The sequence below is a fragment of the Rana temporaria genome, chromosome 1 (genome assembly GCF_905171775.1).
Source record: "Rana temporaria chromosome 1, aRanTem1.1, whole genome shotgun sequence".
Lineage (NCBI taxonomy): Eukaryota > Metazoa > Chordata > Amphibia > Anura > Ranidae > Rana > Rana temporaria.
Genome location: NC_053489.1, coordinates 78,564,629 through 78,579,108, shown reverse-complemented (window position 1 = coordinate 78,579,108; position 14,480 = coordinate 78,564,629). Strand labels below are relative to the sequence as shown.

The 14,480-nt window shown below is 42.0% G+C and overlaps 1 protein-coding gene across 2 annotated transcripts in view; it reads left to right on the top strand.

Moving 5' to 3' along the window:
• IL6ST (interleukin 6 cytokine family signal transducer) overlaps positions 1-14,480 on the top strand; it is a 132,156-nt gene that overhangs the window by 45,280 nt on the left and 72,396 nt on the right. Inside the window, exons 3-6 of one of the 2 annotated variants that reach the window (XM_040339495.1) lie at positions 3,148-3,463; positions 5,421-5,542; positions 10,858-10,995; positions 13,069-13,229. In XM_040339495.1, the coding sequence (XP_040195429.1) occupies positions 5,508-5,542; positions 10,858-10,995; positions 13,069-13,229 (334 nt within the window). In that variant the 5' untranslated portion in view covers positions 3,148-3,463; positions 5,421-5,507. The remainder of the gene's footprint in view (positions 1-3,147; positions 3,464-5,420; positions 5,543-10,857; positions 10,996-13,068; positions 13,230-14,480) is intronic. The other variant, XM_040339501.1, reaches the window with a different exon arrangement.

Here is a 14,480-nt window from a genome sequence, read left to right as displayed (position 1 = left end):
TTTTTTTTCTTTTTTTTGTTATTCATACTTGCCTCAGTGGATGGAGCATCAGACTGATGCTGCATCTGTCCCCCGGCGTCTCTGCACTGAGAACCAAGCCACTGAACATTGCTGATGGCTCGGTTATCACTCCTCCCTGACAGTCCCACTGACAGTCAACATCACTTCTGCTCTACTTCTCAGCATTCATTGGAGCGCTGAGCAGTGGAGGGGGCGGGGAGCGGCAGTCTCAGCGACTCGCCATCAATCAGGGCAGTTGGCGGATCCAAACTTGGAAATCGGGATGATGAGCGCTGCCCCGACTGATAGCGGTGACATCAGCAGAGAGCTGACTTCAGACCGCTCTCCACTGAAAACAGGTCACAGGAGTGCAAAATGAATTGCACTCCTATGATCCATAAGAGAAGTCCAGCCTAAAAATCTCAGGCTGGACTTCTTCTCCTTTAAAAGCCAGCGTAGCGCAGAGTCACACTCTGTTTGCTAATTCTGTGTATGTAAGCATGTCAGGATTATTTATATCATAGATGGCTGAAGGAAAAGCAAGTCCAGTATCCACGATCTTTACTTGCTTGTCAAATAGAACACTTTAGAAATATAAACTCAAAGCCAGAATGAGGGTAGAGATGAGAAGAAACCAAAGCATGTACAGAATTGGTATATTTTGAATGTAGAATTTGTCTGACTTTTCTATTCAGTAATCTCATGTTTCCTTCAATAGGAACAGTCATAACTGAGCTTGTGCAAGAATCTGAATATTCAATCTTAACCACTTCCCTTCCGGCTAAATCATGCCACTTCGCGCCTACATGTAATAGTCAAACATTTTCTTTCTAGAAGTTACTCAGAACCCTCAAAATGTTTATGTCACACGAATTATTGTACAGAGATTTTTAAAACATGTTTTTTTTTTTTTTATGTTTGCTGAATTCAAAAAAACAGTAAAGTTAGCGCAATTTTTTTGTATAATGTAAAAGATAAATATTACGTTGAGTAAATAGATACCCAACATGTCACAGTTCAAAATTCAACACTCGTGGAATGGCGCCAAACTTCAGTACTTAAAAATCTCCATAGGCGACGCTTTAACATTTATTATTATTATTATTATTATTATTTTTTTTTACAGGTTACATGTTTAGAGTTACATGGGGGGTCATCGGCTAGAATTGTTGGTTTTGCTCCAACGCATTTGGCGTACCTCACTTATGTGTTTTGCATGCCATTTACATATGTGGGCGTGATTTGTGTATGTGTTCACTTCTGTGCTTGGGGACAGGCCGATTTTTAAAGAAAAAAATATTTTTATTCTTTGTATCTTCTATTTTAATACTTTTTTTAAAAAAAAAATATAATTTTTTGATAACTGTAATAGGAATAGTGCATGACAGGCCCCTTTTATGGAGAGATGTGGGGTTAATAAGACCCCGCATCTCTCCTCCAGGCTGGGAAGTCTGAGAAAAAAAAAAAACTCTGCCTTTTCAGCTGCGTCTCGGTGTTGTTTACTTCCGCCAGCCAGACCTGTCATAACATCGCACCCGGGCCTCTGAGGGTAATAGAGATGACTGGGGGACCATCTGTCCCTTGGAAATCTCTATGACTAACTTCTGGCTGGACGGTGGATTCATTCTCTGGTTCACTGATTGCACGGGTATAAGTGGGGAGAAAACAAGGGGTGGGGAGAGGGGGGGGGGGTTCCCCCACTGCCTGTAAGAATGATAAAGCCGGTCGAACTGCCGCTATGATAGTTCTTGCTGTGCACAGAAGCAAAAAAAAAATGCTATCTGGATGATGCTTGTAGCTGCGGGCATTATCCAGATATCCCCACTCAAAGTACATGACGTCATATGATGTACTGCCGTCAGGCAGTGGTTAAAGAAGAACTCCAGCATTACTCTGTTTCTGTCATCTCCATTTCTGTCTCTGGTGCTTGGTGGAAAACTGTGTTCTGCAATTAACTCCCAGTGTCCTTATTTACTTCCAGTATATGGCTCCAAATTTTTGAGGCAAATTATACAAGACCTCCCTGTTGAAGGTGCCTAGTCAGCCACAATTTTATATTATAAAAATATAGATTGCTGTGCATTGCTGCTATTGTCATTATGGTTACACCTTTTTTGATGGATGAATATCCTTACCTAAAGTCATAGTAAAGTCTTGTTTTGTTTCCTTTAACAATAACAAACATTTTATACTTGCCTGCTCTGTTGCAGTGGATTTGCACAGAGCTGCCTGGATCTCCTCTTCTGGGGTCCCGCTTCAGTGCTCCTGGCCCCTCCACTCCTGTTCAGTGCTCCCACAGCAAGCGGCTTGCTATGGTGGCACCGAGCTGAGTCCACAGCTCCTGTGTCCATTCAGTCAAGAGCCCTGGCCCCCGCTCTCTCCTGATTGGCTAACTGACTTTGAAAGCTGTGGGAGCCCAATGGCGCCGCTGCTGTGTTTGTCAATGGGGACGGAGAATGTCAGAAGGCTGAGGTGCCGCCTATGCATTAAGATAAAATACCTTCTGCCTTTACAGCCCCTTTAAAGTATATCTGTTCAGTTCTAACAATATTTCTAGAATTTGCTGGATGTAAACTATATTTTATAGTTGGTTTCTATTTTTGAAACTCTTTGACATTGACATTTTTCTGTGAAGAGAAAGACAAACCGATTTGAAACAGAAAAATATAGATTGCTGTAGACTAGAGTTTGTCATTATAAATGAGCTAGCTGAATGGTGGTGGGAATTATTTGCTGCACTTATTTATCTTGATTTGATTTGCCTGCTTCTTTTTCTTCAACTTGAGTCATGTGTCCGTGACCAAGAACAAGTATCAGTTACATTGTTGGGTTGAAAAGTCCATCTAGTTCAAACCAAAAATAAAAAACAATCCTAAATATACAATACCATACCCACAGTTGATTCGGAGAAAGGCAAAAAAAAAAAAACCCTGCAAGCATGAACCAATTTGCTCCAGCAGCGGAGAAACTTCTCCTTCCTGATCCCCCAGAGTCAGTCCGATATTCCCTGGATCAGATTTACCTATTAATGTTAAGACCAGGAAATTCATAAAAAGTCAGAATCCTTTATCCACATACTTGTTCCTGGTCAGTAACAATTTTTTGTAGTAGTAACTAATATTTATTTTTTTATTCTTCTGGTTGCAGGTGGGTCTTCTGCCTCGTCCTGCACTTCAATCAGCCCCCAGACACCTTTCGCAGAAGCTTATTCCAATGTCACCGCATACTGTATATTAAATCGTACTTGTTTTCTGGAAAATAACTACAATATCAAGAGTGATGAATTGTACTGGGAAGTTGACGATCGGCGGTATTCAACAGAGCCATATAACCGTCATCAATGAGACACATCCAGGGTGATCTACCAGCCAAACTCGATCTCAGTCAATTTGCTCTCCTGCAAATACAGATATACATGGACAGATTAAAACGACACTGATGGGAACGTTCATCCATGTAGGCTGTAAGAGTTCTGTTGGCTTTAAATCTTTGTTAAGGTTCCCCATTAACCAGTGTATACCGTTTATTCACCAATATATATGCAGTTCTGAATACACAGGAGCAACGATCCGAGTTCAAATCTCGGTGGAACCTTTCTTTTGAGACCATGGCGAGCATCACTGTAGTAATAGAAGCGGCTACTATAGTGATCCTCTGCTTTCTCAGAGATCAGCCAGGTATTGAATATACAGTGTCACTTCCAGCGCCAATAGGTCTTCCAAGGTGTGATGTAACAGATATCAGATAAAATGGTGGTGTAAAAGGTATATTGGTATCCCAAAACTAGGTGGATGCTGCCTTCTTCAGATGGGGGTAATTCGAAAGGAACTACAAGAAAAACAGAAATGGAAGGCGCGCACATCTAGTGCATTATCAGAGATAATTTCATAATTAAAAAAAAGTTGTATAAAAGTGGATACTCACAAAATGCAACTGACAAAAGGCCATAAACACAGTGCATGAAAATGCACAGAACACGGGGTACAGCTAATGGGTTTTGGGGGCGCACCCCCATTCTCAGAGCTAGCTCTGAGGAAGGGGGGGGGTGCGCCCTCGAAATGTGTTAGTTGTACCCTGTGTTCTGTACATGTCCATGCACTGTGTTTATGGCCTTTTGTCTGTTGCATTTTGTGAGTACTCACTTTTATACTAAAAAAAGTTTTTTATTAAATTATCTCTGGTAATGCACTAGATGTGCATTTCTGTTTTTCTTATTGACTATGCATACCCACATTGATCTGAGCTGGGACATTATATCTATGCAAAGAAATACAAAGCTGACCTGGAATTCTGCTTTTAAAGGGAACTTTTTTTTCCCCATATGAAAAGTGAATGGTTAATAATTTATACTATATAATAAAAACAGTTTTCCAGATTCTTTCTTTGTTGAGAATACTGTCAGTTAGCCGAACATAAGAAATTGTATAGTTCGATAATATACACAGTAATTAACAATTTGGTTAAAGCGGGGGTTCACCCTATAAAATAAAAATAAAAAAAATTATTTTCTTCTAGCCTAAAATTCGGCATTGTAGCGCGAGCTACAGTATGCCGGTCTTAATTTTTTTTATCGCCGTACTCACAGTGTAATCGTACATAGTAGATTCCGACTGCCCACGGGGAATGGGCGTTCCAATCCAGACGGAAGGTGATTGACGGCCGGCTCTGGCGCGTCACGCTTCTCCGGAAATAGCGAAATAGGCTTGGCTCTTCACGGCGCCTGCGCATAGTCTGTGCGCAGGCGCCGTGAAGAGCCGAGACCTACTCCGGCTGTCTTCGGGGAGCGTGACGTGCCAGAGCCGGCCGTCAATCACCCTCCCTCTTGAAAGGAACGCCCATTCCCCGCGGGCAGTCAGAATCTACTATGTACGATTACACTGTGAGTACGGCGATAAAAAAATTAAGACCGGCATACTGAAAGCTCGCGCTACAATGCCGAATTGTATGCTAAAATGTTGTTCTGCAGGGTGAACCACCGCTTTAATAACTGTTGGAGAATAATACAGGCTGTTAAATTAAAGAACACTAGAGAGACCTCAAATGTGCAATAACAGAATGTGAGTGGATATGAGTTTGGGATCTCACTGAAGGATATATCGGTCTTCCAAATTTGTATGGAAAATTAGGTGAAAGATAGAGGTATAAAGGAGGTAGTGGGGAGGGGGTTCTGATTAAAATGAGGTGGGGTTGGAAAGAGCTAGTGAAGGATAGCAGGGCTTATGAGAAGGTGTATGGTAAAAGGCATCTAATCCAAGAAGGGTTCTAGGAAGGATACTGATTTGGAGGAACACTTATGACATTGAGTTTGGCCTGATAGGAGACGCTTACCTTTACTCACAAGGGAGAACTATTAAAAATCTTGTGTTCTCTTTGCATAGAACACAGTTCTAACTGTACATGTTTTTTCCATAATATTGCAGTTCCTCCTGAAAAGCCTGAGAACCTGTCATGCATATGTTATAATAGAGACAAACTGACATGCACTTGGAGACGTGGCAGACCCAACGATGATCCCCACCACATACATCCTGAAACAATCATGGTAATTTTTTTTTGTACTCCGTAGCACAGACAACCTATTTATTGTGTATTTTAAAATGCAATCTTTAATAGGTTTTTATGTCGTGTGTTTTTTTTTTTTTTTTTAATAGCATACTGTATACTGTACAACCTTGTTTTTCAACACATTTAATATGAAGACTCCCAGAGCTCTGTAGGTTACTTAAAAAGATAGCAGAGAAGGACAGCTTGCTTTGTAGCCCTATTTGTCTGGTTGAAACCTTGGTCTGAGCATTGTGGGTCACTTGGATGAGCCCTTCATCCACAGAGGCTGTAGTAGAACCAGCACCATCATTAACTTCTCTCTGCAGTGGTTATGTGACATCAAAAGTGGAGGAATTATATACTCCATAAAAAGATTTAAAAAAAAAAAGTGGAGGAAATTTATGATTACAATTTTTTTTTTTTTTTTTTTTTACTGACATCAGTCTTTTGTACATGGGGGGGTTTAAAATATTTATGTGTTTTATTATGTATTGCGTCAGTTGTTTTATCTTTTGGGACCCCTAATGTCACTAAGGCCCCTTTCACATTGAGGCGTTTTTTATGCGGTACAGCGCTTTCAAATAGCGCTGCTATACCGCATGAAAAAATCATGCCCTGCAGGCTTTCAATGTGAAAGCCCGAAGGCTTTCACACTGAAGCGGTTGGGTAGCAGGACCGCGCCAAAAGTCCTGCTAGCCGCATCTTTGGAGCGGTATAGGAGCGGGGTGTTTACCGCTCCTATACCGCGCCTTCCTATTGAAATCAATGGGAAACCGCGGTAATACCGCCCGCAACGCGGGCGGTGTTAACCCTTGTGCGGGCCGCTAGCGGGGGTTAAAACCTCACCCGCTAGCGCCCGAAATATCGCGGTAAATAACGACGGTATAGTGGCGCTTACAAATAGCGCGGCTATACCGTCACCGTGGCTCTACTGCCAATGTGAAAGCAGCCTTATGGACCCCAGTGAAGCCTTTCAAAGGACATATTGTGCTTGATCAGCTTCTTCCCCCAGTGTCCTTCAACTACAGTGCCTGCGAAAGTATTCGGCCCCCTTGAACTTTGCGACCCTTTGCCACATTTCAGGCTTCAAACATAAAGATATAAAACTAGGGGTGCAACCGAAATGGAAATTTCGGAAATCGAAACCGAAAAAAAAAAAAAAAAACAGTCCGAGACCAAAACACGAAAATTACTTTTCTTTTTTTTTTTTTTCCCTATTTTCCATTTTTTTTAAATACTTGTATGTATTACATGGGACATTTTAATTAGCTTCATTGAATAGCACAGTGGCTGCATGTGATGGGCACAGTGGCTGCGTTTGATGGGCACAGTTGCAACGTGTGTTGGCACAGTGGCTGCGTTTGGTGGCATAGTGAGGCTGCAATTGATGTTTTTTTCCACAAACGTTTTTTTTATCTGTTCATCTTTCCATTTTTTTTGTGAAAATGTGAACTTAGCTGTTGAGAACTTAAGATGTGTGTTATGATGGGTGATAACATTCAATTAAAGGTGTTGAAAATATGCATCTTTGCACTTTTTTTTTTTTTTTATGAAGTGAAAAAAAAATGCTCTGGTAAGCAAATAGGTGTGACTCTAACCTCAAGGTGCATTTTACATGATTGGCAGTTTTGCTCTCCCCCATATGTATCTGTGAGCTTGTACAGCACTGCTGATGATGGTGCTACAATAATAGCAACACATGAGAACATGCAGCCGACAGTCTCACTGCATTACTAACAGTTTTTCCTTTACTATTGTATTGTGCCCCTGAGTATCCTGTCGTGTATAGACACAAGGAGTATAGATAGGAGGAAGGACACAGCCCTTACCTGCCTCTGCTATTGCTCTCCAGAACCGACAAGCCATGGTCTCCCCTGTGTAGTGTCACAGCCCCGTTTGAGAAGACAGTAGAGGAGACAAGCACCAGGTCATTGGGAATATACGAAGAATGGACAGGCAGGAAGCGGCATGTGTGTAGCTAGTGACCCGCACTAGCCCCGCCACGGAACATGCTCTCCACCAATAGCAGGCTCGATCTCCGCTCTGACCTCTCTGTGCAGGGAAGTGTGATACTGTGTACAGCAGTGTGTGTCTCACAGGACGGGTATGTCCTGTACTGGTCTGGGCGGCCGCGGCTGTGTATTATAAGTGCGCCCCCTCCTATACGAAATGGTACTGCCCACGGAGGGCGGTCATTATCTGCAATTTTTATTGTGTTTCGGCATGGACCCAAAATAGCCATTTTCGGCCGATATGCATCGGCCACCGATATATCGGTGCATCCCTATATAAAACTAATTTTTTTGAAGAATCAACAACAAGTGGGACACAATCATGAGTGGAACGAAATTTATTGGATATTTCAAACTTTTTTTAACAAATAAAAAACTGAAAAATTGGGTGTGCAAAATTATTCAGCCCCTTTACTTTCAGTGCAGCAAACCTCTCTCCAGAAGTTCAGTGAGGATCTCTGAATGATCCAATGTTGACCTAAATGACTAATGATGATAAATAGAATCCACCTGTGTGTAATCAAGTCTCTGTATAAATGCACCTGCACTGTGATAGTCTCAGAGGTCCGTTTAATGAATGAATGAATGAATGACTTGTATAGCGCAACTCATGCGAACTGAATCGCCTCTGGGCGCTTTTTCCAACCAGAGTCTGCTTGGCTGGTGCGGTCATTTTACCCCGTAGGATCGTGACACGCATGGGACACACAGTCAGTCATACACACAGATAACATATATATACTGGGCCAATTTGGACAAGATCCAATTTACCTACCAGCATGTCTTTGGAGTGTGGGAGGAAACCGGAGTACCCGGAGGAAACCCACGCATGCACAGGGAGAACATGCAAACTCCAGGCAGATGGTGTCGTGGTTGGGATTCGAACCAGCGACCCTTTTGCTGCTAGGCCAAAGTGCTACTCACTGCACCACTGTACATCCCTAAAGCGCAGAGAGCATCATGAAGAACAAGGAACACACCAGGCAGGTCCGAGATACTGTTGTGGAGAAGTTTAAAGCCGGATTTGGATCCAAAAAAATCTCCCAAGCTTGAAACATCCCAAGGAGCACTGTACAAGCGATAATATTGAAATGGAAGGAGTGAGTGAGTGAGTAACTTGTATAGCGCAACAAATGCGAACTAAATCGCCTCAAGGCGTATCAGACCACTGCAAATCTACGAAGACCGGGCCGTCCCTCTAAACTTTCAGCTTATACAAGGTAAAGACTGATCAGAGATGCAGCCAAGAGGCCCATGATCACTCTGGATGAACTGCAGAGATCTACAGCTGAGGTGGGAGACTCTGTCCATAGGACAACAATCTGTCGTATACTACACAAATCTGGCCTCTGGAAGAGTGGCAAGAAGAAAGCTATTTCTTAAAGATATCCATAAAAAGTGTTGTTTAAAGTTTGCCACAAGCCACCTGGGAGACACACCAAACATGTGGAAGAAGGTGCTCTGGTCAGATGAAACCAAAATCAAACTTTTTGGCAACAATGCAAAACATTATGTTTGGCGTAAAAGCAACACGGCTCATCACCCTGAACACACCATCCCCACTGTGAAACATGGTGGTGGCAGCATCATGGTTTGGGCCTGCTTTTCTTCAGCAGGGACAGGGAAGATGGTTAAAATTGATGGGAAGATGGATGGAGCCAAATACAGGACCATTCTGGAAGAAAACCTGATGGAGTCTGCAAAAGACCTGAGACTGGGACGGAGATTTGTCTTCCAACAAGACAATGATCCAAAACATAAAGCAAAATCTACAATGGAATGGTTCACAAATAAACATATCCAGGTGTTAGAATGGCCAAGTCAAAGTCCAAACCTGAATCCAATCGAGAATCTGTGGAAAGAACTGAAAACTGATGTTCACAAACGCTCTCCATCCAACCTCACTGAGCTCGAGCTGTTTTGCAAGGAGGAATGGGCAAAAATTTCAGTCTCTCGATGTGCAAAACTGATAGACATACCCCAAGCGACTTACAGCTGTAATCGCAGCAAAAGGTGGCGCTACAAAGTATTAACTTAAGGGGGCTGAATAATTTTGCACGCCCAATTTTTCAGTTTTTTATTTGTTAAAAAGTTTGAAGTATCGAATAAATTTTGTTCCACTTCATGATTGTGTCCCACTTGTTGTTGTTTCTTCAAAAAAAAAAAAGTTTTATATCTTTTATGTTTGAAGCCTGAAATGTGGCAAAAGGTCGCAAAGTTCAAGGGGGTCGAATACTTTCGCAAAGGCACTGTATGTTCACTTTATTTTCTTCTGTTTCACCTGCTGGCACTCGCCATGCCTGTCCTTGCAGGAGGAGATTTATGGCAGGATTGGGGAAGGAGGGGGGGGGTACCTTTTTAGGGGAGTGTTGAAGTGATCAAGTCCCCTGATTTACCTGCAACAGTCGACTCGACCGCAGTAAACCCAGTCCTGGCTGTTGTAGCTTATATCATTTATAATCAGTACTAGTGGCTAAAGTAACTTTTTATGTGACTTTTTCATACATTCTCAATACGTGCACTTTTAGATTTTACTTATTATGTTAAATCTAGAGATTGGTAGATTAGTCGCAAGGCTGGATAGATGAGCTATTACAGTTATTCTGCTTACCAATTGTTGAGATGTGATATTGGCCATTCAGACAATGCATTGTATTCAGTGTGTCAGCTGACTAATAGGCTTTTATTGTAAGAAGAAGCAGTAAAGCAAAATCTATTGAGTAGCACTGGAAAGCAAGCAGCAGAACCTGTGTATGTAATCAGCAAATATGGCTCCTCCCATGTATATAATGTATACACACAGAAATGTATATTGAAAAGGATATTAAATCGGTTGCTATCTTTTTACCTGTTTATCTAAAATACTCATAAGAGTACACTTTTCCTTTATTGTACTTCCATTCATTAGAATGTTTCTGTATAAATGTAAAACCATAATCCTGAGGTGTCGGTGGGTAGATAAGGCCACTGAAATTCATTTTAGAGGTGATGCAGCGACACTTCAAATTTTAGACGCTAAAACAACGACGGAGGCGCAAACAGGTTGTATAACATCTCCAGTACAGAGTTTCCGATGGGGATTGTGGAATCCAGCAAAAAGGTGTCATTCTTTGTTAGAGGGGTTATGACACAACCTCTATGGAGAAGTATTCCCAATGGGCTTTCTGCAGCTTTCTATACAATCCTTGTGCAGAGTTCTCCTTTACCTGTAACCAGTGTTTTCATCCTTTTCTCCAGCTTGTCTAACCTCCTTGGCTGTCTTCTCCTTTTGTGTCTGCTTGTCTTTCCTGCGCTGCAATAGGAAGGGAATGGACGAGGACTATAGCCCTGAATTGATGCAATACAAGCTTAATAGCTACCCTGCTGCTAGGGCAAGGGGGAGAAGCTCAACTCTCTCCAAAAATGACTATCCCAAAAAACAGATACCCTCAGGGTACAGGTAAGGGGATCCCTCAGTATAAACTTTATTCTAAATAACCCCAAAAGTGAAGGAATTGCACCATGTACTGTATCTTGTATTTCTTTTGGACTCTGGTGGTGAGAACCTCTGTCATGTTGTATACATTGCTCCCCCTTGTGGTCACACACCTCCCTCTCTAACAGAACCTCGCTCCTCATTGTTGCATGCTCTCATATGTTAACTGGAGAACAAAAAGGACTTGGGATGTGCTTATATTGGCCATGCCAAGCAGACGGACCCAAAACCTTGTGAAGTGCTTGCTACCTGAATCTACAAAATATTTTTATAAATACAGTACACATATTATGGCGCATTAATCTAACCATGGGCTCGGCAAATGTCAAAAATTTGGATTACTATGGCTATTGGTTATTTCCCCTTTGTGTTCTGGATTTTCTTGTTTATTTTTGGATAGGGTGGTGAAGGGTTAGACCTCAGTAATGTTTTTATCACTATATGCTTTACCATTGGGGACATTTTCCAATTATCGTATCAATTATTGTGTGGTTATGAAGAAAGGAAATAGTACTTTCAACGAGGATATAGACCACATTGTATGCACTTTGTCTTATAAGGTGGTAGAGTTGGAGCCTCTGTCAGGTTTATTTTTATTTTTTTACACTGTTCTTGTCCCTATAGGGAGATTTTCCTCCCATTTTTTTTCTGTAATGGGAAGGAAGTTTAAATCTGCCAAAAGGGGTCAAGACAGCAATAAAAGCCCATAATATATAGTCTGTGTGTATGTATGTGATATAGATATCGCTATCTACTTATAGATATTATTTTTCATATTTGTTTCGGTCATAGAAAACTCTGACCTTATTCATTGGTCTGGTCTCTGTAGCTATTATACTGTAGTATAGTGGATCATCTGGTTAACGGATACTTTCACAGCTAAGTAAATAAGCTATTAAAAAAAAAAAGACATAGGATACCCAGGGGCACCCTCTCTGCCCAGTCTCCATGCTGGATGCGGACTGAAGACTCCTGGGAGATGAATCGGGACCATGCTCCACCGCGATTAACGCTGTACAGTCGCGTTTCGCCACTTAAACATGGCCTACACCACCAACTATGCGCCTTGATGTCCTCCTTCTCTCCTCTCTCGTGTGCTCCTCCTCCTCTTCTCTCCTCTCTCGTGTGCTCCTCTTCTCTTCTCTTCTCTTCTCTTCTCTTCTCTCCTCTCTTGTGTGTTCTTCCTCTTCTCTTCTCTCCTCTCTCGTGTGCTCCTCCTCTTCTCTTCTCTCCTCTCTCGTGTGCTCCTCCTCTTCTCTTCTCTCCTCTCTCGTGTGCTCCTCCTCTTCTCTTCTCTCCTCTCTCGTGTGCTCCTCCTCTTCTCTCCTCTCCTCTCTTGTGTGCTCCTCCTCTTCTCTCCTCTCCTCTCTCATGTGCTCCAAAAAAAAAAAAAGACATAGGACAGTGCACAGAGTGAAGTTTTTTGGGATCTGATGTTTGACAGGAGATGAGTTGCAGGGAGATGGCTGTTTTCCAAAAGTCACTAAAGCCTTGGATGTTCTCAGGTGAGATTTGTAATGTTGGAATACATTTTAGAGCAGGGATATGCAAATAGCGGACCTCCAGCTGTTGCAAAACTACAAGTCCCATCATGCCTCTGCCTCTGGGTGTCATTCTTGTGGCTGTCAGAGCCTCATGGGACTTGTAGTTCTGCAACAGCTGTAGGTTCGCTAATTGCATATCCCTATTTTAGAGCATTGAAGAAGTGGAGATTATTCCTCAAACATTCTGGTATCCTTTATTAAAAGTTAGAGATGTATCCACTTACTGCCTTTGGTCATAAAAAGTCTGAATAGTGGCCTCTACCACCACAGTTACGACTCCATCAGTCCTGTGTGTTTCGCCATCTGTAGTAATAAACAGCTGTCTGAGGTTCTAGGCCTTCCCCACTTTAACTATAAATCTAAAGACAAATGAGTGCTGATGCTCACTTACCCAGGTTATGTTGAGCCATGATTATAAAAAAAAATATATGAACTTATTCAGTAAGGCAATGCAGTACCCTGTAACATTTGTATCCCTTTTTTTTTCCTTTAGGAAAGAAGATAAACGGCCTGAGTGTAAATCAGAAAATGACACTTGCACGTTGTACTTTCCAGATTTTCAGTTGTTTATTGATACCACATTCCAGGTGGTAGCCACAAATGGTCTTGGGACGGCTGAATCCGATGAACTTAGACACGATATTATTGACATTTGTAAATATATATATATTTTTTTCTTTTTACCTGTTAACTGCAATTTTTTTCTGCTCTGCTCAGTGACATCTCAAATAACTGCCCAATTATTGAATTCTGAAGCAAGCAATTTTGCATGATGGTGTTTGTGTTTTATTTTATAAACTGGCCAAAATGGATCAAAAATCATCCAGTCCAGCAGGGAACAGCTGATTTTTTTTCTCCATGTATGGGCATTGTGATTGTATAGAATTTTGATCTACAGATCGAATTCTAGACAACCACCTGGTTAGATATTCCCTTCTCAATCAGAGCAGCGGGCTATAGCCTGCAATGCTGATCAGTGTGTTGTGACAGCAGGGCCCTTGCTCAGCGGTGAAGATTCCCTCATTCCACATTGTGTATAGATTGGGGAAATTTTCTTTAAGGCCTCATGCACACAGGACATTTTTTTTTAAACTCTCCTAGAAGTCAGCAGCATTTTTGCAGAAATAAATGACTGATGGTTGTAAAAGTGTCTAATGCTTTTAGGAGCTTTTACAGGCATCAGGCGTTAATTAATTTCATAGGGCAGAGTAAATCATTTATTATGACCATTGAAATTAATGCTCAAGCATCAGTATTTAGGCACATTTAGCAGTTTTTAGTAGCGTTGATAATTTTTTCTGCCTTAAAGCGGGAGTTCACCCCATTTTTTTTTTTTTTTTTCTCTTTTCCCCTTAGATTCCTGCTCGTTTTGTCTAGGGAATCGGCTAGTTGTTTTAAAATATGAGCTGTACTTACCCGTTTCGAGATGCATCTTCTCCGTCGCTTCCGGGTATGGGTCTTCGGGAGCGGGCGTTCCTTCTTGATTGACAGTCTTCCGAGAGGCTTCCGACGGTCGCATCCATCGCGTCAATAGTAGCCGAAAGAAGCCGAACGTCTGTGCGGCTCTATACTGCGCCTGCGCACCGACGTTCGGCTTCTTTTAGGAAAATCGTGACGCGATGGATGCGACCGTCGGAAGCCTCTCGGAAGACTGTCAATCAAAATAGGAACGCCCAGTCCCGCAGCCCATACCCGGAAGCGGCGGAGAGGATGCATCTCGTAAACCGTAAGTACTGCTCATATTTTAAAACAACTAGCCGATTCCCCTAGACAAAACGAGCATCCATCTAAGGGGAAAAAAGTATATTGTAGGGGTGAACCTCCGCTTTAACTCTGCTGCTCCTGATGGCACTGGCAGTGTTTTTTGTTTTTTTTCTGCCTCGAACAGCCTCTAAAAGCTCTTGC